Source organism: Suricata suricatta, chromosome 12 (genome assembly GCF_006229205.1).
Source record: "Suricata suricatta isolate VVHF042 chromosome 12, meerkat_22Aug2017_6uvM2_HiC, whole genome shotgun sequence".
In the NCBI taxonomy this organism is placed as follows: Eukaryota; Metazoa; Chordata; class Mammalia; order Carnivora; family Herpestidae; genus Suricata; species Suricata suricatta.
Genome location: NC_043711.1, coordinates 23,597,646 through 23,622,209, shown reverse-complemented (window position 1 = coordinate 23,622,209; position 24,564 = coordinate 23,597,646). Strand labels below are relative to the sequence as shown.

General features: G+C 36.1%; 1 protein-coding gene across 1 annotated transcript in view; it reads left to right on the top strand.

Annotated features, from left to right (window-relative positions):
- Nucleotides 1–24,564, top strand: part of ERC2 (ELKS/RAB6-interacting/CAST family member 2) — a 916,748-nt gene that overhangs the window by 413,389 nt on the left and 478,795 nt on the right. The window contains exon 8 of the mRNA XM_029918083.1: nucleotides 17,955–18,092. Within this exon, the coding sequence (XP_029773943.1) occupies nucleotides 17,955–18,092 (138 nt within the window). The remainder of the gene's footprint in view (nucleotides 1–17,954; nucleotides 18,093–24,564) is intronic.

Below are 24,564 nucleotides of genomic sequence, written 5' to 3'. Positions count from 1 at the left end.
ATTTGGTCTTAGCTTCATTAAAACTCATCATTTCCAGAACTCCTTTAAGGATTAGCTTCCAAAATATTTGAGATAAATGTTAAAGATGCTTAGAATTACTGTATAATGTTTGTGAAGCTCAGACAGGATACTGTGACTGTAGTTAGAATGACTTGTTAGATTATGTCCCTAAAGAAATACACCTGGAGTGGAGGGAACAGGACAGGAGGAGGCAAGATCTATTTTTGAGATCCTGCCAGGGCCATTTAGACTGATCTCTGGAAGGCGTGGGGTGAGGCCACTCTTGCCACATACAGATAAAGCACTTTTTTTTAAAAAAAATCAATTGTAAAAATTAAAGGAAAAAAACACTCAGTTACATAATGATCATACAATAGGTCATGCTCATGTACCTAATTGAAGAAATGTTATTTGTTTATACTTCTTGGTGTTTCTAAGAAGACAATAAAAGGCGAATTTGTGAATCTTGACTTTAATACTTTTATGTAACATAGCCCCCTTTTAGAGGTAGCACTTTAATTTGTGTTTCACAACGCTTTTATTCCAACAACAACAAAATTCTGATATACCATTAGGTCATTTTACAAATTATATTGACAGTAAGATTCATACACACTGAGCTTCAGGATTAATGCTCATTTTTCTGATCTACCATAAATACATTCTCTAGCCACGAAAACTATTACTTTGGTGGTTTGGATTTCCAGCACATGTTACGATGTTTTTGAAATGGAACATTTGCTATAGGGGACAGAACATTTAGCATGAAGGATACTAAACCAATAACAAAATAAATTGTCTGCAAATAATGATGTAGGGTGCTTTGACATAATGTTTCTATTTTTCAGTCTAGTGGTTCATCTCCTTGTCCTTCCTCTGGGTTTGCATTTGATTTGGGGAGAAAGAGCCAGCATTTGTTTATTTAGGAAGTAGATGCAAGAGTCCAAAAATGAACTGCATCCTAATACCCACCCCCCTCCGTGGCTCTTATAACAACATGGTGGGTAACTTTTTGAAATGTTGTATCTTCTTAGGAGGAAATTTTCTGCAATGTATATTATCCTATTAAGTATTTCTTAAATTAAATGAAAGGGCCTAGATATAATACTTTAAGTTGGAAAATAATTTATCAAATTACTAGGTAGAGTTCTATCATTTTTCCCCAAATGCATACATACCTTTAATTTCAAATTCAGTTTCTTCTATTATTTAAATTTTGAACTTAAAAGAAATAAATATTTTCCTTTTATTCCCTGCATGGGCTTTAATATTTAGCTCAAAAAATTATATAATCCCTTAAAAAAGCAAAAGCCCATAAGCCAAATTTAGAATTCCAAACAAGAAATATAAATAAAATAATTATTTTTTTTAAAAAAGCTTCCTAAAACCCTAGTAAGACAGTCAAAATTGTGAAAAGACATCAGCTTGAGATAATTTAAATGACATAATTTTCTGACTCTCTTATAGTGATCTTGAGTAAATATTTCCTAAAATGAATTCTCTCTTCATTAATTCTTTTAGACAGAGTCTTGAAGAACAGACTTTCATGAAGTGAATTGTTTTCTTTGATGCTGCTATTTTCTTGCAAATTCCAGAGGATAGAATCTTTGGTTTTAGTTCAACATGATGAAAGTAGTTTTCCTTAGAGAACTAGGTTTTCTGCTGATTTGAAAAGCCTGTCTGCAGGTGAGATTTAATTTAATCCTTTGAGTACTTAAGAAGCATTCCTGAGATAGTGGCCAAAAAAGTGACAAGATTAGCACTTTGTTTATTGACTGTATGTGGACAGGGAAAGACTTTTATCCCAAAGAGTGTAATGATTTTTTTAAGCGATCTTAATGGCAATTTTTAATTACTAAAATATTCACTATTTAAATAGCCAAAGATTAGATGATACACTTAAAATATAAAGTTAGTTGCGTTTAAATTAAGTAGCAACAACACAAACATGGAAGGCAGGTAGTATCTTGCTAACTAAATTTTAATTTTAGAACAGAGAGTGGTGGAAAATGAATCTATAAATATTAAAAGAAAATGTGTAAGTGAAAATCTATAGAAGATCTGTTATATCTTTCTCAAAATCCAGAATCACTTATGTATGGTTTTTATGAGACCTAAAGATTTTATAAATTTTTTTTCCTAGTTGTCCCATTATTTCATTTTCAGTTTCTATTTTCTATGAGTCTTTAGTGTATTCAGAGGAGTGGACTAGTTTTCTGATGTCAGCTACTAGTTGAATAAATTAAAAAGTCCATAAATAACAAAGGTATACACATAGTTGAAACTTGAATCTATAGCTATCTGTCTATATAGCTATAACTTTCAGATAAAATCAGTGTCATAAAAAAGTCTTAATTATTTCCTTTTCAGTGTGTGTGCAGATGTACTTTTGCTGCATTATAATGATTTCTTTGTTTATACTTTGCTTTTTATTTTATTTTGGAGAGTATACAATATTAAAAAATTGGAATGTTTTGCATTCTAAATTTGACAGGTTTTCAGGTATTTTTTAAACAAAAGTAGTTTTCTTTCTATTATGACATTCAGCAGATATGTTTGCAAAGTATTAGGAGTTTTTTCTGTGTAGGAGGCTCTAGACCTCTTAAACCACCCTGCTATCTCTCAATAGATTTAGCCATGATTAGCAAAATATGAAGATCTTGTCTGTAATAATCACTCATTAATATGTTTACATCATGAGAATTTCTAGATGCTCCCTTGGATCTTGCCTGTGATTTTATCATTGGGACATTTTCAGGATGTTTTATTTTAGAAGAATTTGGGGATGTTTTAAATTTGCTGCCTATTCATTTTATGTCTAAAGGAAAAATTACACAAAATTCCATACTATTTGGGAACATGCTGTCTTGGTTAGGGTTTGGATCGCATTTTAAAATTAGTTTTAAAGGGAAGGAAATCATATAAATGCTTTGGAATTCAGATAAGCACCAAGCATGGGAAGCAGGCACTTTTATTTTAGAGTGCTTATCCTTTGGGGTCAGACTGATGATGATAAAAAAGCATTCTAGACCTTTAAATATTGATTATGCACTTTGGGGAGCTGTTTTCTTTCCTGCTTTCCCTCTGTCCCTTTGAATTTGGACCTTGATAGAACTTGTAGAGTGCAGTATCTCAAATATTCCACAGGGTGTCATGATATGGTTGTTCTCAGGAACACTCCAGTAGGTGGTAATTTGAGCCAAGCTTCATGCAGAATTTCAAGGTCTGGTTCATTTTGGTTAAAGTCCAGAATTATTTACTGAGGGCCTAATGTGTGTGAGCTCTGTGATAAGAAATGTAGCTGTTAGTGGTATCATGCTAATCCTTTTCTTTACTTAGTGTTTGGTATTTTAGCAGAGAGAATACTTACCAATACAGTGAGTTTGCTTGAGTTTGTTTAAATTTATTTGCTATGTAGTTTCATGCTACTTGGGAGTGAATCTCAAAAAGGAGAGTCAGGTTTGGAAACTACTCAACTGCTCAGCCAGACTCTGGCTCCCTTCCCTCCATCATCTGGTAGGATCCCTAGGGGTCCTGGTGCAGGAAGGGGGCTGAGAGTTACTAATCTACAGGCTCCTGGGATAGCCATGGGGAGGCTGACACAGAGCTGGGGCCTGAGTTGGAGAGTTTGAGTGTTAAGTGCTCCTTCCTCACTAGTTGTCTGGATCACCTTAACAGGTTTCTTTGCTTCTTTTCATTTTCAATCCATGATGGGATTCTGAAGAGCAAATTCAACAATCCATTTCTAAAAAGTGTTTGGTGGCTTCTAGTTCTTGGGCAAGATAATATAAATTCACATTTCCCTTCTTTCTAAATGCAGTGTAGTTAGATTGTCTGAAATAATGCGCAGACAATCCTAAAAGGACTCTGAAATGTAGAAAAGAAGAAGGAGATCTGGCTAGGGGCCTCATGAATTGAAGAATACCAGGATGTATTCTTGGTTTTGTTCTTGTTCTTTGTATATCCCTGCTTGGGAGGTGGAGAGCCCTGCAACCCTGAACTGCCAACAGAAAGTAGATGAAAATAAGGAAGAATTGAAGAGAGAGAAAGAAAGAGAGAGATCAGAATGAAAGAGGGAGGAAGGGAGAGAAGAAGGAAATGCCAGTTGTCTGACCAAACTACTGGAAAGGGGAAGCCCAGCTGGGACTTAGTACTGGCCCAGTCTGCCCACAGTAGCATTGGTAGAACAGTCCCAGTGAACCAACCCATTCCCCATCTTACACCTGCCATTAGAGGTAGGTTCAAGTTGCCCACAGCAGCTTTATCAGCAGAGTCAGGCCAGAATAATCTATTCCTAGCCCCCGGCTCCTGGTAGCAACAAGCTGCCCGCCCCTGACAGCAATGTCAGCAAACCATGAGGTCAGCCGGAACCCACATGCTAAACTGAAACAAGGTGACTGCTTGCTAAAATAGAATATAAATAGGAAAACAAAGCAAAACAAAACTTCTAACATATATCCAAAATGATCAGGATACAATAGAATATTACTCATTATACCATGAACTAGGAAAGTCATGATTTGAATGAGAGAAGACAACTAATAACACCACTAAGGTGAATCAAATATTGGAGTTTTACAACAAAAATTTAAAGCAGTTATAAAATACATTGAATAAACTTTTACAAATTCCTTTGAAAAAATAGAAAGCCTTACTGGAAGGATTCCTTAGTAGAGTGGAAATGCCACAAGATAGAAATTGAGGACTGTGAACTTTAGGACAGATAAATACAACTTAATCTGAACAACAGAGGAAAACTAGACTGGAAAATAAATGGATAGACCCTAGAGACTTGTGATTTAATAACAAAAGATCTAAGGTATCATCAGAGACCCAGAAAGAAATGAGAAGGTGTCCTGCTCCCTCACTTAGTCGCATGTTGAGGCGCCAATATGTCGTGTCCCGCCCCAGCCAGCAGGGCGGAAAATCCTCGTGGGTTCTTTTCCTGAGGGAGGGAGAGAAAGGGCAGGAAAGGGGGAGCACAGAGAGTGAAGACAGCACACAGTTTCCGATCAAGCCTCTTCCCTTTATTGAGAAAACACCCTATCTTAAAAAGGTTTCAAGGCAGGAAAACAAGGCAGCTAACCTAGGTCGGTTGCTAGGAAACAGGGTTAAGGGATTAAGACTGGAGTAAAAGAGGAACCAGACTAAAGTGTTTTAGCACAGCGCCTGAGGGGCTGATGCTACCCTGCCTGCAGGCGGTTGAGCTTTGATCTTCTGGCTCCTCCTCTGACAGGGAGTGGCGCTCCCCTGCCTATTTTTGCAACTCCCCTCAGGGAGTGACATATCCGGCTAGCAAATGGCCAAGCAGCTGAATCTTTGCCGCTCCCAACAGGAAGTAATATGGGGCTGAATTAATATTTGAAAAAGTAATAGCTGTAAGCTTCCCAAATTTGGCAAAAGATATAAACCTACATACTTAAAAAGATGAGTGAATTGCAAGTGGGATAAGCCCAAAGAAATCTATGCTGACACATCACAATTAAACCTCCAAAAACTAAGAAAAAGAAAAAAGATCTTAGAGCAACTAGAGAGAAAGTATTCAGTTTTTATAAGTGGATAGATACCAATTCAAATGATAGTGGATTTCTCATCCGAAACCATGGAGGCCAGACAGAATTGGCATATTTTTCAAGTACAGGAAAACAAGAAAAAAGCTGCCAGCCATAAATTCTCTATCTGGTGAAACTATCTTTTAGCAATAAAGAGGAAAATAAAGACATACTGAAAAAAGGACTACCAAGATTATTTGTCCCTAGCTTATCTACCCCTGAACAGTAGCTAAAGGAAGCTCTCTCTAAATAGAAAAGAAATAGTAACAGCAGGATTTGAACTTCAGAAAAGAAGAAAGAAAAGTAGAATGGAAAAAATATGGATAAATATAGTAAACTATCTTCATCCTTATAATTTAAAAGAATTTTGACAGTTGAAGCAAAAATATGGCAATATCTGTTGTGCTCACTGTAGGTAAGGAAATAATGAGACAATTATATTTAAAAAGTTAGGCAAATAAAAGAACCTTAAGTGCAATATTAGTACTTCACTTGAAGTGATAAAACATTTATATCAGATTATGACATGTTTCATATGTAAATTGTACCACATACAGCAGTTGTTAAGATAATATGTAAAACTATATACTCAAAAATAGTATAAGTAAGTGAAGATGGAATCCTAAAACTATTTCCAGTAACACTCAGGAAGGTAAGAAAGAATGGAGACATAAAAAATGGGAGGAAATTAACAGAAAACAAATAATATATTGACAGACTTAAGCCTTAATATAGCAATAATTAATTTATGTAAATGGTCAAAATATACCAATTAAAAGAGATTATCCAAGTAGATCCAAAACAAAACAAAACAAAACAAAACAAAAAACCCCTCCAAACAAATGAAAGTCCAAAAACACATGACACAATTATATGCTGTGTGTAAGAAATTCATTTCAAACACGACATTGTAGGTTGAAAATTAAAGAATGGCTAAAGATATATCATGTTAACATTAATTTAAAAACAAAGAGAAATGACTGTATTAATATCAGATTAAGTAGATATAAAAGCAAAGAAAATTACTGGGAACAATGGGAGATATTATATAATAAAAGAAGTTACCCACCAGGAAAACCTAGTGATCCTCAATGTATATGCACCAAACAAATACATGAAATAAAACTGAGAGAACTAAAAAGGGAAATAGACAAAATCATAGTTGTCTCCACACTTCACTATCAGCAATTGATAAAATTAAGTACAGAAATTAGGAAATTAGATGAACTGAATAACTCAACTAGTAAGGGCTAATTGACATTTGTAAAACACTCTACCCAACACCTGCAAACTATACATGCATGTACGTTCATTAAGATAGATCATATCAGGGTTGTAAAACAAACCTGAACATGTTTAAAAGAATTGGATTCATACAGTATGTTCTAGGACCATAATGACATCAAACTAGAAATCAATTATAGAGGGATATGAAAATCGATAAGTAATCCATAGTTCAGAGATGCTACGTAGGGTGCCTGGCTTTCTCAGTCTGTAGAGCATGAGATTCCTGATCTAAGGAGTTGTGAGTTTGAGCCCCACACAGGATATAGAGATTACTTAAAAAGTTAAAAAAAAAGCGAAGATGCTAAGTAAATAATAATTCATGCCTCAAAGATGAAGTCATAAAGGACAAATATACCAATAGCTGAATGAAAATGAAAATACAACATATCAAAATTTGTGGAATGTAGCTAAAGCAGTGCTAAAAGGGAAATTTATAGTATTAAATAGTTACATTAGAAAAGAAGAAATATGACAAATGAATAATCAAAATTTCTACCTCAATAAACCAGAACAATAAGAACAAAATAAACCAAAGCAAGTATAGGGAAGGAATAATAGTAGGGCAAAAAATAAATAAAATATAAAACATGGAAATAACATAGCAAATTTAAAAAGCTGCTGTTTTTGAAAAAAGTAAAATAATTGGTAAATATCCAGCAACACTGACCAAGATAAAAGAGAGAAGATGAAAATCACCAATACCAGAAATGAAAGAAGAGATATCATTACACATTCTGTAGCCATTAAAAAGTTGATAGAGGAATATTACAGACAACTTTATATGCATAAATTTGACATTTTAGTGGAAATGGTCCAATCCTCAAAAACCACAAACTATCAAAACTTAACAATAATGAAATACATAACCTGAATAATTTTATAACCATTAGATAAATTGAATTTTTAGCTTAAAAGTTCCTATTAGGGGTGCCTGGGTGGCTCAGTCAATTAAGCATCCAACTTTGGCTCAGGTCAAGATCTCACGGTTCATGGATTTGATCCTGGCATCTGCAGCCTGCTTCAGATTCTGTGTTTCCTCTCTCTGCCCCTCCCCCACTTGTGCTTGCTCTCCCTCTCTCTCAAAAATAAATAAACATTAAAAAATATTTTAACAAAAAACCAAGTTCCTATAAGAAAGATTTCCAGGCCCAGATAGCTTCACTGGAGATTTTTACCAAACAGTTAAAGAATTAATACCAGTTATACTCAATTTATTTCTGAAAAGGGAAGAGAGAATATTTTTCAAGCAATTTTATGAAACTAGTCCTACGTTGATACACAAAACAGAAAAATACAATAAAACCCCAAACTCCCCAAAATCACAGACCACTGTGTCTCAGGAACTTAAATAAAAGACCCTCAACAAAATATTAGAAAATCAAATGCAAAAATTTGTAAAAAGTATAATGTATCATGACTAAGTGATATTTGTTTCAGGTACGCAAGGCTAGTTCAACATTTAAAACTCAATCATTGAAAAAAAATCAATCATTGTTATCTATTATATGAACAGTATAAGGAAGGAAAGAACATGGCCATATTATTTACCATAGAAAAAGCATTTTGTAAAATAATTATTAAAAACTCTAAGCAAGTTAGGAATAGAGGGCAACCATCTCAGCTAGCTAAAGAACATATACAAAAAAACTACAGCTAACATCTGTCTTTCATTACTAAGACCAAATATATTTCCCTTAAATTCAGGTAAAAGGCAAGGATGTCTACTCTTACTACTGCTGAAGTGCTCACTACTGTGATAAGAAAAAAAATTAAAAAAGAAAACCATCGGGGTGCCTGGGTGGGTCAGTCGGTTGAGTGTCCGGCTTCCGCTCAGGTCATGATCTCATGGTCTGTGACTTTGAGCCCTGCATCCGGCTCTGTGCTGACAGCTCAGAGCCTGGAGCCTGCTTTGGATTCTGTGTCTCCCTCTCTCTCTGTCCCTCACCTGCTCATGTTCTGTCTCTCTCTCTCTCTCTCTCTCAAAAATGAATAAATGTTAAAAAAAAATCCCTATTGTGCTGATGACATGATTGTTTACATATAAAATCCCAAAGTATCTTAGAAGAAAAACAAACTCCTAAAACTAATATATGAGTTCGGTAAAATCTCAGGATAAAAGATCAATAGACAAAAATGAATTAATTTCTGTATACTAAAGTGAGTATGTGGAAACAAATTAAAAATAGAATTTAATTTGTAATAATTACAAAGAAAATGAAATACTTAGAAATATATTTACCAAAACATGTACAGGATCTATATGCTGAAAAATGTAAAATGTTAATGAAAAAAATCAAACAGTACCTATGCAAATTGAGGTATGTATTGTATTCTCAGTTTGAAAAACTCAGCATATTAAAAGCGTCAATTTTCCCCAAATTGAGCTATAAGTTTAATGAAATTCCTTTAAAAATCCCAAGGGTTTTGTTGACATAAAAGGTTTATTATAATTTTTTTATGGAAAGACACAAGCCCTAGACTAACTTAAACATTCTTAAAAAAAGAGGTGATATTAACTCTCATTATATAGCTACTGTAATCAAGACAATCTCCTATTATTGGAGTGGTAGAGATCAATGGAACAGGAAAGAGTTTACAGATATATACCCACACAAATATGCCTAACTGGTATTTTACAATGGGGCAAAGACATTTCAATGGAGTAAAAATAGCTTTTTGAACAAATGGTGTTGGATTAACTAGACAATCTATAGGCAACAAAAATGAACATTGACCTAAAACTCATACTTTATATGAAAATGAACTCAAAGTAAAATGGAAAACATGAAACTATAAATTTATTAGAAAAACTATAGGATAACATCATCAGAATCTAGGGCTAAGTAATGAGTTCATAGAATTCACATTTAAAGTATGATCTGTAAATTGGACTTTCTGCTCTGTGAAACACCTGTTAAGAGGATGAAAAGACAAGTGACAGACTGGGAGAGAAAATAACTGTAAGCCATATATCTCACAAGAGATTAGTATGTAGAATACTCTCAAAAGAACTCTGAAAAGTCAACAGTTAATCAAAACCCAAAACAAACCAGTTAGAACACGGCCAAAAGACATGACCAGATATTTACTGAAGTGGATGGTGGATGTACAGATGGCAAATATGCACATGAAAAGGTGTTCAAAGTCATTAACCACTAGGGGAACTAAAACTACAATGAGATGTCACTATACATCTATCAGAATTACTAAAATAGGAAGTAATGACAACACCAAAAGTGTTGGTGGGAATGTAGAAAAATTAGATCATTCCTACTTTGCTGGTGGGAATGTAAAATGGTAAAGCCACTTTGGAAAAACCGTTTGGCAGTTTCTTATACAGTTAAAATTGCAAGTTCCATGACCCAGAAATTTCACTCTGGTGGCATTTATTTCAGAGAAATGAAAACTTATGTTCCTAGAACAAACAATACGTGAATGTTCATAGTTGTCTGTTTGTAATAGCCCCAAACCAGAAACAACCCATGTGTCCTTTTAACAGGTAATGGTTAAACAGTCTGGGATATCCATACCATGGGGTATACTTAATAATAAAAGAGGACAAATCATTGGTAAATATAACAACTTGGATGAGTTTCCAGAGAATCATACTGAATGAAAAAAAAAAAAAGGAAAAACATTGCCAAAGCGTATGTTATGTACTGTACTCCTATGTTTATGTAACATTTGTGAAATGACAAAGTTATAGAAATGGAGGACAGAATCATATTTGCCAGGGGTTAGAGATGGGGGCAGAGAGAGAAGAGAAATGAGTGCAGTTATTAAAGGACAAAATATGGGATCTTTTGAGGGATGGAATTGTTCTGTATCCTGACCTTGGTGGTGGTCACATGAATCTACATGTTTGACACAACTGCATAGGACTAAATACAAACAGACAGACCCCCCCCATAAGTGCATATTAAAATGATGATACCTGAATAAGATCAGTGGATTGTGTGAACATCAATTTCCAGCTTGTGATATAGTATTATAGTTATGCTAGATTTTACTATCAGAGGAAACTGTGTAACAAGTGTAAATGGGATCTCATTATATTATTTCTTACAACTGCATGGAAATCTCAATTATCTCATTATAAAATGTTAAAAAGACTAAAAGTAAGTATTTAGGACAGTGACTGGCTTGTAGTGAGGAGGTCTGGTGCATACACTATCTAACAATTTTATAAGTTGAAAGTTTATTTTTATTTTAATTTTAACCAAATAAAAATGACTCTATCAGAAATGCCATGTTAAAAATGTCACACACCCCATTATAGTTAATTCTTCAGATTTGGATAAATTTATCTTGCAGAATTATTTGTTTAAGGAATCTTTGAAAAGGCTTCTATGTTTTAATTCTAAATGAAATTTATAGGGATAGTAGGCAGAATTCTACGATGGCCCTCGTGACATGGGCCCCCTGGTGTTGTGTCAATGTTTAGATTACATTTTATGCAAAATGAAATTTGCAGATATAATTAAGGTTGCTATTCAGATGACCTTGAGTTAACCAAAAGTGAGATTATGTGGGTGGGCTTGAACTAATCACTTGAGCACTGTAAATCGGAGTCTAGAGGTCAGAGGCAGAAAAGTCAAAAATTCAAAGCATGGAGGAGATGATTTCATGTGCAAAAATGCTGTGTTGCTAACTTTGAATGTGGACAGGTGCATATAGGAAAGACTTGGGGCAGGTTCTAGTTGCTAAGAACAACTTCTGGCTAATAGCCAACAATGAACTGAATAATGCCAACAGTCTGAATCATCTTGAAAGAGGACCTCAAGTTCCAGATGAGATTTCAGCCTGATTGACCATTTGATGTTTACTTTCTGAGACCTTAGAGAACCAGTTACACCATGTTTGGACTTTTGCTCTATAGATTGTGGGGTAATACATTCATATTGTTTTAACCTGTTAAGTTTGTGGTAATATTTTATGTAGCAATAGAAACCCAACTCAATGGGTTGATTTAAATCTTCGTATTTAAATCCATGGTGTAGTGGATCATGTTCTAGCAATCAGTTTTGCCTTTTTCTTGGTGCTACATAAAGGGTATTTCTGGAGAAGGATTTTGGGAAGATGGCAGAGTAGAAGGCACAGGAATTTGTCTCTTCATCTAGACCATGATTGAACTGGCAGAATCTGTGTAATGTAACTATTTTGGAAGTCTGTAGTCTGTTAAAGGCTTACAAGTTACAGGGAAGGCTTAGATGGTAAAATGCAGTTAATTTTGGTCAATATTAGGTCTTAACACAGTGGGAGCTAACCATTTCCCACCATTCAGCCAAGTGGCAGGCAGCTAAACATGTGTGCCTGGAGCAGCCAACACATAGCTCGCGGGAGCCAGGGTGAGCAAAAATGTCACCCTTTCCAAATGTCAAGGATCTGTGTTCTGATCATTGATTGTTGCTTCTGATCAGAGGGGCAGTCAGCAACCATTGTTGTTGCACCTCTCCACATTGGTGCAGGCCCCTCCTCTTCTGCTGAAGTGACCTTCAGGAGACTTAAGATTCTAGCAATCTTTTTTCCTCTCCATTCATTTTCTCTTTTGAGGGCCTTACATTGATGACGAGGATATTCATAAAAACTTCATATATAAGGAAAATTAGAAAGAGATGACACATACCCAGGAAAAGACACAGGCTCAGAAAAGACCTAAGACCTTATATTTATGCTTCAGACTGATCTTTGGCTCAGAAATAGCCAACAGCAACAATGACAACAACAAACACAAAATAAAAACAGTAAACAACAAAACCAGCAAACCCTGGGATATGGAGAGAATCTGATTTCCAGAGTTTCAAACATCCAGTTTTCAACAACAACAACAACAACAACAACAACAACAACAACACAAGGCATACAGAAAGCAGGAAAGTATAATCTATTCAAAGGAGAAATAATGAACAGAAGACCTGATTGCAGATCTACTAGACATAGATTTTACAACACTCTTAATGAACTAATGGGAGATATCAGGGGAAATAAAGAAAACAACATATGAGCAAAATGGAAATATCAATGAAAAGATAGAAAACCTCAGAGGAAACCAAAGGAAATTCTGGAGGTGAAAAAGTATAATAACTGAAATGAAAAATTCACTAGAAAGATTCACTGGCAACTTTGAGCAGGCAGAAGAAAGAATCAATGAACTTGAAACAAGCAGACAAAAAAAAAGAAGAAAAGTAAACAGAATCTGAGGGGCCTGTAGGACATCATCAGTGGATCAACACACATTAAAGGAGTCCTAGAAAGACGAGAGAGAGAAAGGGGCAAAGGGAATTTATGAAGAAATAATGGCTGATACTTGCCAAATTTGATTTAAGACACAAATATGAACATCCAGGAAGCTCAATAAACTCTCAGAAAAATAAATGCAACGGGACCCACATCAAGACAGATTATAACCGAATTTTTGAAATCCAGAGACAAAGATACACTTGAAAGCATCAAGAGAGAAGTGACTTGTCACTTATAAGGGATCCTAAATGAGGTTATAAGCAGATTTCTGTTTAGAAACTTTGGAGGCCAAAAGGCAATGGTTGACATAATTAAAATGCTAAAAGAAAATAAAAAATTTTCCTATATTCAGCAACGTAGGATTAGCAATATAGAATCCTATATTCAGCAAAGCTGTTTTTTAAGAGTGAGGGAAAAATTAAGATACTCCCAGATAAAAAAAGCTTAGGAGTTTGTTACTACTAGAACTGCCTTACAAGAAGAGCTGAAGGGAGTCATGCAGGGTGAAATGAAAGGACACTAGATGGTAACTCAATGCCATGTAGGAAGTAAATATTTCAGGGGCACCTAGCTGGCACAGTTGGTTGAGCGTCCAGCTTCAGCTCAGGTCATGATCTCATGGTTCATGGCTTTGAGCCCTGCATCGGTCTCTGTGCTGACAGTTAGCTCAGAGGCTGGAGCCTGCTTCAGATTCTGTGTTTCCCTCTTTCTGACCCTCCCCCGCTCATGCTGTCTCTCTTCATCTCTCAAAAATAAATAAAAAACATTAAAAAGTTAAAAAAAATTAAATATTTCAATAAAGGTAAGTACATGGGGGAAATATTAAAGCTACTATTATTATAACAATGGTTTGTAACTCCACTTTCTGTTTTCTATATGATCTAGGAGAAAAATTTATTTTATTATTTTTTTTAATGTTTTATTTGTTTTTGAGAGAGGACAAGCAGGGGAGGGGCAGAGGAGGACAGAGAATCTGAAACCAACTCTGTGCTGACAGCTGTGAGCTTGATGTGGGGCTTGCACTCCTGAACTGCGAGATCATGACTTGAATCAAAGTCAGACGCTCAATCTACTGAGCCACCGAGGTGTCTCTGAAACTAATATATTTTAAGAAATTGTTAATGTAATAGCTAGTATCATTGAAACTTTAGTTTGTAATTCCATGTTCTACATAATGTAAGAGACTAATGCATTAAAAAGAATCATTAGTTTATATTTGTAAGCACAATGTATAAAAATATAATTTTGTGATCGCAGTAGCCAAAAGGGGTGGAGATGGAGTTATAAAAGAGATTTTTTTTATGTTATTGAAGCTAAACTGGTATAACTTCAAAGTGTTAAGTGTTGAGTGTTATACATTGTAGATGTTTCATTTAATACCTAGGGTAACCACAAAGAAATTAGTTGTAGAACACACACACACACACACACACACACACACAATGATAAAAGAATTTAGTTATTTCAGTACAAAATAAATCAATTAAGTACAAAAGATGACAGCAGTGCAGAAAATGAACAAAAAACATTATCAGATATACAAGAAACAAATAAAACGACAGATATAAATCCCTCTTTTTCAGTTATTACTTTAAATGTAAATGGATTAATCTCTCTAATTGAGAGACAGAGATTGGCAGAGTGGATTAAGATCAAACAAACGTAAAAACAGTCCACCCCAACCTGATCCAACTATATGAGAGACTCACCTTACATCCGAAGATACAAATAGATTGAAAGTGAAAGCAAGAAGAAATGTGTTCTATGCAAGTATTAAGGGAAAGAGAAAAGTTTACAAGAGACAAATAAAGGCATTATAAATTAATTAAGGTTTCAATACCATAAGAAGGTATGACATATAGGCATGTATGAACCTCATGACAGACCATCAAAATGTTTGAAGCAAAAATTAACAGACCTGAAGGAGGAAGAAGAGTTTTGCAATAATAGTTGGAGACATCAATACCCTACTCTTAATAATAAAACAACCATAGAGAAGATACAGATGGAAATAGAGGACTTAAATAACACAATAAATCAACAAGATCTAACAGACATATTCAGAATATTCTACCCAACAACAGCAGCGTATGCAGTTTTGTCAAGTGCACATGAGACATTCCCCCTATGGTAGGCCAAAGATTAGGTCTGAATATATTTTCAGAATATAGATATCATACAGAGTATCTTCTCCAACCATGATAGGATGAAGTTAGAAATCAATAACAAAAAACTGGAAAATTCATAAAATTTATAGAAATTAAACAATATACTTTATTTATGTATTTAGATAGTGCAAACAAGGGAGAGGGGCAGAGGGAGAGAGAGGGAGAAAGAGAAACTTAAGCATCCTTCATGCTCAGTATGGAGGCTGACATGACCCTGGGATCATGACCTGAGCCAAAATCAAGAATTGGATGCTTAACTGATGAGCCACCTAGGTGCTCCAAGCAACACACTCTTTAACAATGAATAGATCAAACCAAATCACAAAAGAAATGAAAAAAAATGCTTAAAGATGAATGAAATAAAGTACAGTGTACCAAAATGTATGGTATGTAGACAAAGCACAACTGAGGGAGAGACTTATGCATCAAAAGAATTATCAGCAGAGTGAAAAGGCAACCCACAGAATTGGAGACAATATTTATAAATTATATATCTGATAAGGTATTTATATGCAGAATATACAGAGAATACCTAAAAACTTGACAACAAAAATTAAACTGTGATTGAAAAATGGGCAAAGGGTTTGAATAGACATTTCTCCCAAGGAAGTATTCAGATGGCCAGTAACCACATGTCAACATCACTAGTCATTAGAGAAATGAAAATCAAACTACAATGAGACACCATCCCTTACCCATTAGGATGGCAATTATAAAAAATCAGAAAATACCAAGTGTTCTTATATTACATGTATACTGGTAGGACCCTGGCCCTAATCTTCCTCAGTCCTCTCAGTAATTTGGGGAGGCCCCAGGGATTCTCTCACAGGCTCAAAGCCTGTTTCCAGTGCCCAAAGTCCCTTGAAGTCAGTGCCTACCATGGCCCCAGAGCTGATGCCCTGAGGGAAGGTGTTCTCTGTCCTGTCCAGGGCACTGTCTCCCAGAGTGACAGGGGGTGCCTAATCAGTTTGGTTGGGACTACCATGGATTTACACATTTTCATGTACACAAAGGTATCTGTGGGTATGGGTGTACTTGCAATAATAACACAGTCTTCTTACAGAGCCAGTCTTCTCAGCTGTTAGCTTCTTCTACATAACGAGTATTATTCTGACATGTAACCATCCATATTTTTGTTCACTCGTATATTTATTTTTGGGATTGTGTAACCACATGAACACTTGTCTGCATGGAGGAAACCTTTGTTTTGACTGCAGATGATTATGCCTTTTGAGTTCCTGTGTTTTCCCTGGAAGGACTGAATTCTCACAGTGGTACATGGGCAGGAATACATTGCATTTTGATGAAGGAGAGGCTAATAATTTGACGTATAACTTGAGTTTCCAGGATGTTTGTCTCAAAGCAGAAAACATGTCTTATTAAAAAGATATATTGTTCGGGGTAACACAGAAAGAAGTAAGGAGGGAGGGAGAAGGAAGGAAGGCAAGAGGAGAGGTAGGGAGGGAGGGAGGGAGGAAGGGAGAGAGGGAGGGAAAAAGTCCATTTCTGTTAGTTCAAATTCATTGTAGCCATTGGAAAAATTAGTCAAGTCCTGTGTCCTGCCAGTCAAGAGTCAGCAAGGTCAATGTTTATGCATTCATAAATCTTTTGATGCTGCTACCATGGCCACCCCCACTGTCACCTTCTTCTCTTCCTCCTTGTCGCTGCAACTTTTGTCACTATTTGTATTTTATTCGAGATTTATGCTAAATGTATCAAATAATCCAAAAATTTGTTTAGGTCACACATTGTTAAACATACATTTGGAATGATTTCCTGCAAACGCCTGGGTGCAGAATACAAATATTTTGAATGGACTTATCTTAGAGTAGTACTGCTTTTTTTACTTGTCACTTTAAAACCCTTAATATGAATAAATTGTTTGTACAGCGGGTTTTCTTCTTAATCTTTAGATAAGAAATATATGGTTTGAAAGCAGAGAATAAAAACATGAATGATAATGTACGTAATGCCCAGCAAAGTTCCTTGCTGCTGTTCATGGGCATGCGTTATAATCAGCTATTTAGTGTGTTTATTTCAGGCTACAGATAGTGGATAAAAGTGGCTGGTTGGTTGCCAGCACATGACTTAGTTGCCAAATGGAGTGTTTAGTACTTGTTATATTTGATTTATATCACAAGTTCTTCCCATTAACAGTCTACTGATGATAACCTACTTGGCTTTTCATGTGGTTACTTTGAAACAGCCCCCTGACAACATTTGGCATATCACAAAGTTTAATACTGAATACAAGACTGAATGAATGATGACTACATAGGTTCTGCCATATATTGTCTGGTGCTTAATGCAGAATGGGCCCCCAAGACTTGTCTTTTCATTGAATGAATAAATCTTGGGTATGTATTTACCTGATTCACTGTATGAAAATTAGGTGATGGGCTTCAGACTTAAAGGTCTGGTGGGAGGGATAGACATAAGTAGAAATAATAGTGCTTACATATCTGAAGGGCTTGCATCTGTATGCAAGGAGGTAGTCTGCTCCTCTGTATTACCATTTAAATACAAAGTTGAATTATGGAAGGATGAAGGTCTCATCAAAATGACCTTGATTCTAAGTCAGTGTAACCTTGTAATGATGACAATGTCCATAACCTTGGGTCTATTTTTAAAACAGGTCCACTTCAAGAATTTTGGCCTTGGATATGTAATAAAATATGCATTAAATATGGTTAATTTTTATTTTCAGATTGAAAACTTACAAGAACAACTTAGGGATAAAGACAAGCAACTAACCAATCTGAAAGACAGAGTAAAGTCCTTACAGACAGATTCTAGTAATACGGATACTGCGCTAGCAACCCTAGAAGAGGCCTTGTCAGAAAAGGTGAGCTTGGGCTGAAAAATGGGGTGGTTGGGAGGAGATTATCTAAATGTATTTAAATGTACCTGCCTTTGTCCATGTGCTCACACTACCCCCAGTCTCAGCTGGACCTCCCACTGCCATGTTAACATTCCTCAGTAGACCTGGCATATTTAATAAGCTAGGAGAGCCTTGAAATGCAAACCTGATTACATCACACTTGGCCCTGCTTAAAAACCTTCACTAGCTTGTTACTTTTCTTAGGATGATAAAAACTGAAATTCTTAACCTGGCCTATACAGTCCATCCCTTCATCTGATCTGTCTGGTATCTGATCAGCTCCCTCTCTGCCTACCTTACTCTTCTCTCCTTTCCAGCCTCCCTTCTTCTTTCCTTTTCTTCCTTTTGTCCTCCCTCCCTCCTTTTCCAACCTCATCCCCATCTCTCTTTCCTTGTTCTTTGTATTCTAGCGTGCTGGAATGTTCAAGTCCACCCTGTCTCAGACTTTTTCACACCCAGTTACCTAACCTAGAATGTTCTTTACTTCCTGAAGATTTAATTCTTCTTCTGGAAGTTCAGCTCCCTGAGATGCTGTATTGCAACAGTAGTCAAGGTTCTGGACTTTGGGAGATAGACTGACTGTCTCCTATATTCCACATTATCATAGTCTATAAACTGCAATAATAAGGTCAAGTGGAAGGAGACCTAGGAGCCATTCCCAGCCCTGCCACTAATTAACTGGATGACCTTGGCAAGTAATTGTCTTTCTCAGCACCTCAAATTTGTGGAATGGAAGGCATTGGATTAATGGCCCACAGGTTTTTTTTTTTAAACCAACTATTTTATTTTATTTTATTTTATTTTATTTTTTCTATAAAACAATTTACCTTCATTTCACCAAAATTGCATGCTATTATAATCAAGATATTTTGGTTAAGTATTAACAATAAGATGTAGTCACGGTAATGATTTAAAGATTAAAAAATAAGGTAAGCCAACTATTTTAAAGAAGGCTTCTTTGATGTCTCCTTCAGAATCACCAGGAGATGGCTTGTTCAAGATGTAAATTATTAGGTTCCATCTATACCTACTAAATCAGAACCTTGAAAGGGCTTTGGGTTCTTTATTTTAGCAAGTTCCTTGATTCATCATGATGTATGCTCTAGTCTGAGAGCCTCTGTACTATATAAAAAAATAGAGAAGCTAAAAATATGATATAATTCTTTTTATGGCTAGAAAGAAGTAACATAACATTTGTAATATTAAATTATAAAGATTTGATTTGAAAATTTGTAAGAATAAATTATTTTTTCAGAGAAAATATTCTTTTTAAAATTTTTGAAAATTTATTACCAAACGTCTGTAGTAATTTTGTTTGTTAAAAATATGAATGAGTGAATGAGTCTAAAAACTATTAATGATTATCCTGTTTGCAGTTTTTGAGTGATATGATATCATAATGATATCATATGATGATATGATAACTTTACAGAAGTAAACATATATCATAATTTTTCTATATTGTGGATTCTTGGCAGGATTTTATCATTTTTCACCCTGGCCCTATTAAGATTTGATTTATTCTAATTTAATTTCCCCAAACAGTTCCCAAATCTGAAACTAATCCTTTTATCTAAGCACCTCCTTTGAGACTAAGGGGATGGCTGGGAGGAAGGCTGAGGTCTTTGGGAGTCTGGCCCCCCTCAAACTCATGCCACCACTTGAGAGTTGTTGCCTTATGTGGGGCAAGCCTCTTCTCTTAATGCCTTATTTTCAAAATGCACATTTAAATTAGCTAACCTCTAAGTTCCATTCCCTGTGGAACCACCTTGATAATAATTAATCAGTCTGTCTATCCACAGTCTCAAGCACATGAACTCTGAATTGGGCAATAGATGAGGGGTTGAGTAGTTAGATACCTTGAAGGGCCAGACAGGGAACAAAAATGAGGAAAGAGGGTTTAGTGTGAGACAGTAAGAATTGCTGGCAACTCTGACAAGCTGCAGAGTCCTTATCTGCCTCAAACCATTGAAGTTCACATAATACATTAAAGTATTATGATACTCAAGTCAAATATGATGTGGGCCAGCTTTGACCTGTGAGCTCTTAGTTTTCAAACCTTATTTGCATCTGACTTGTAGACTTTCACAGTATTGAAGTATAAAAGCAAACACAGATCAATTTGTTTGGAGGGAATTTTCAAAAGATGCCAAAATCAGGATGTTAGTGTATTTGTAAAGCACAGATAAAAACATTGGATAGGAACTGGTAAGGTTCTCTATCATGGGACAAAGAATAGTAGATTCTTTTCACATATTTATCCCACTGGATATCAAACTTCTGCTTTGTATTCAAATATTCTTATCATTTAGGGATCTTCCTCCTCCTCCTCCTCCTCTTTCTCCTCCTCTTCTTCCTCCTCTCCTCTTCCTCTTCTCCTCCTCTCCTCCTCCTCCTCCTCCTCCTCCTCCTCTTCTTTCTTCTCAAGTTAGCTAACATACAATCTAGTCTTGGGTTCAGGAGTATAACCCAGTAATTCATCACTTACATATGACACCCCCATTTGGGAACTTCTTCAAATAACGGTGTCCTGGGTCCCATTTCTGATGAAAGTGGTCAAGTGACCACACCTTAGAAATACCAAACCCATCCTCTTCCATTTTAAAGATGGGAAATGGGCTCAGTGAGGTAAAATGACTTGCCCAGAAATGAAAATTTTCGACAGGTGCAGCACCATTCCCCATTTCTGGGTCCTGGGGGGATGTCATGGACAGCCTGTGGCACATGTTAACTTCTCAACCCAATGTTCCAGGAACTCACTTCTAATCTGTCTAAGTTGGTCCTTGGTTGGGACTTTGTTGCCCTCCCTGGACTATCCTAGGGCCACTCAGCTTATGGATGAAAGAATGGGACTAAAATTCAAACCTGATAATTGTGCTTTTGGCAACATCACAATTGCCTTTAATGGACCTTCCCTCACAAATTTCAGTTTTATCCACATTTAATTGAAAAGGTTCCCTGGAACAATATCTGGTATAAAAAATAAAATGATCAATTAAAAATTGTGGACTCATAAGAGCATCTAATTATTTGTTGTCATTTGGCTGATGAATAGAACCTGTCAGGCACTATTCACCATTCTGCTTGGGTTATGACATTCTGGGGAGTGTGTTACTCCTTTTAGTTTCCAGGAATGTATATACATATTCACAGTGCAAAAAATAATGGCACTTAGCAAGTTAAGATTGAGTATGACTTAGTTCTAGGATTGACACACAGAAGCTCAAGAGACGGAACCCACAGTATTTATAAAGCTGGTCTTGCCAAGCCTTGTTGTAGCCATATAGCAGATAAGCAGTTGAGAAAGGCAGATAGCAGAGCCGGAGGCCACTGCAATTCAGTTCCCACTCAGTGATAAAGCACAAATAGATTAGACTCATGCAGAGCCAGATGAGTGCACAAGGAACACTTGCCAATGCAAATAAGACTAAAACAAGAACACATTGTTGGAATTTCTGCAAGTTAGTTGTTAATCAAGTAGATCATGGCATATTAGGGCCTTTTAACACATGTTTTTGACATCTGGCCCTGGGTGGCTGACAGTTAAATTAGTTTTGTGATTGACGGAGAAATATTTTGTAGTATTGAATCATCAATAACACTTAAAAACATTATAGTGCTTGCTGATTTTTTTTGTCATCGATGCCCAGTCAATAGTACAAGTGCTTAGAGTGAATCAACCTACTTATCAAATGACTCTGACACCTTCTGGATGTTAACACGCATGCTTAATTTTATTTCCCTTCCTTTGAAGCTAAGATGATCCCTAATTTGACTTCTTATTCCTGCCTTCAGTCTCTTTAATGCCTGTTGTATGCCAGACAGTTTGCCCAGGCTGGGTTAAAAGACTCACAGGAGTTGAGTGCCTTCTTTGGACAGCTAGGCTAGGGGGAATGGGCATGCAGGAAAACCATATGAAGGGTTCCATTTATTCTAATTCATATGGGAATAAATGCCATATGATTCAGCCCAAATAGTGAGGTGAGATAGTCAGTTTGGGACTTAAAAAAAAATGTCACTCCAACGTCCAATGTGGTGGAAGTGATGGGAAGGAGAAGGCCTGGTGGCTGGGTCACCATTTGTGATGCTTTTGCAGTAAGTGTAGGCATAAGGCAGGAAGGGCTCAGTTGCTGAAATTTTTAAAAGCTCTTAAGAGACTTACTCTGCACTGAGGCCATTATCTTCTTTTGTAGATCCCATAATTATCCACTCACCAGTGTCACAGACAGATTGAAATAGGACTATAACTGGAATCAAGAAAAAACAAATGTAGGCAATTAGTAGACCGATTTGTTCTGTTCCCACCCCCACTGTTGTAATAATATACTTCATTTTAAAGTGGTTTTAACTAATTGCCAAACAATAACAATACTTCTTTTTTTCCTTGAAAGCATTAGGTACATAAATTATTGTCATTGGGGTAGAACAGTTGCTTCCCTGGGCGGGGGGGTCTTAAATCATAGGCTAAGTGTTCAAACTAACTTCCCTCTGCACCACATACTGTTTTATATTGTCTTATGTACCAGGCCTTGTCTTGTACCAAGTACTTATAAGCATATGAAAGATAATATCAGGATCTTTAAAAGTAGCTATTTGTTGCACCAGTATTTTTTAAGGATCACTATCCAGAAAGGATGCTGTATTTTGCCAAATGCTTTTGCTACATCTATTGAAGGGATCATATGGTTCTTATTGTTTCTTTATTAATGTGGTGTATCACATTGATTGATTTGTGAATATTGAACAAGCCCTGCTGCCCAGGAATGAATCCCATTTGATCATGGTGAATAATTTTTAATGTACTGTTGAATTTGATTTGCTAGTATCTTGTTGAGAATTTTCGCATCCAGGTTCATCAGGTATAATGGCCTGTAATTCTCCTTTCTAGTGGGGTCTTTGTCTGTTTTTGGAATCAAGGTAATGCTAGCTTCATAGAATGAGTTTGGAAGCTTTCCTTCCATTTTGATTTCTTGGGAACAGTTTGAGAAGAATAGGTATTAACTCTGCTTTAAATGTTTGGTAGAATTCCCCTGAGAAGCCATCTGGCCCAGGACTCTTACTTGTTGGGAGATTTTTTTTTATGCTGCAAACATTTTAATGATTATTGTTGAGCATACATTTTGGAAATTTTTTACTTAAAACTGCAACAAGTGATATAAATGTTTATAATATACAAAGAAAATACAACCAAAGTAAAACTTGCTTTAAGTGTGTCTTGCATCTAGGCCAGTGTTTTTTTTTTTTTTCTTGTTTTCCCCCCTAACATATCTTTACTTTTGAGCTGCACAAACACACTTAAGAATTTGATCTTTATAGTATGGCATTTAGGAAATAAAAATATATTCCCACCTCAAAGATATAAAAAGGTTGTGCATGATTATATGCCAAACAGAAGAGAGAACACTAGAATACTCTGATAGTGCAGGCATCATTAAAAAGGAAAAGAAAAACTTGAGATGCTCATTAACTCTCCATGTTTTAAGGAAGCAGGATTTTTGACCAAGTAGCTTAAAAGCCAGCAAAACGGATCAGTCATGGCAACTATAGTGTATGAAGTTTGAAACGACAAACTTTACACAAATACACTGTTAGAAATTTACCAGTGAACACTGAAGATCTGAGAAGCTGCTCTTTGGAACAGTCAAGTAGGACCACCTTTTTCCAGTCACTAAGCCCTTGTAGCAACACAGTGTTCTGTGCTATATACTTGCTGGCTGGGTAGTTAAAGGATCTGTTTTGTCATTAGCAGCTAACCAGCTTATTCCACATGTTCTTAAAGCCTTAATGGTTGAAATAAAGGCAAGTGTCATTAGTGTAGAGGATCATATACTTCTCTGCACACAAACACAAGAGGCTTCACTGGTATCTGTCCTTCTCCGCCTGACTTATTTCACTTAGCATGACACCCTCGAGGTCCATTGCCTTTGCTACAAATGGCCAGATTTCATTCTTTCTCATTGCCATGTAATACTCCATAGTGTGTGTACACACACACACACACACACACACACACACACACACCACATCTTCCTGATCCATTCATCTGGTGATGGACACTTAGGCTCTTTCCATGTTTTGGCTATTGTTGACAGTACCACTATGAACATTGGGGTACATGTGCCCCTATGCATCAGCACTTCTGTATCCCTTGGATAAATCCCTAGCAGTGCTATTGCTGGGTCATAAGGGAATTCTACTGATAGTTTTTTGAGAAACCTCCACACTGTTTTCCAGAGCGGCTGCACCTGTTTACATTCCTACCCACAGTGTAGGAGGGTGCCCCTCTGTCCACACCTTTGCCAGCATCTGTAGTCTCTTGATTTTGTTCATTTTAGCCACTCCGACCTGCGAGAGGTGGTATCTCAGTGTGGTTTTGATTTGTGTTTCCCTGATGATGAGTGATGTTGAGCATTGTTTCATGTGCCTGTAGGCCATC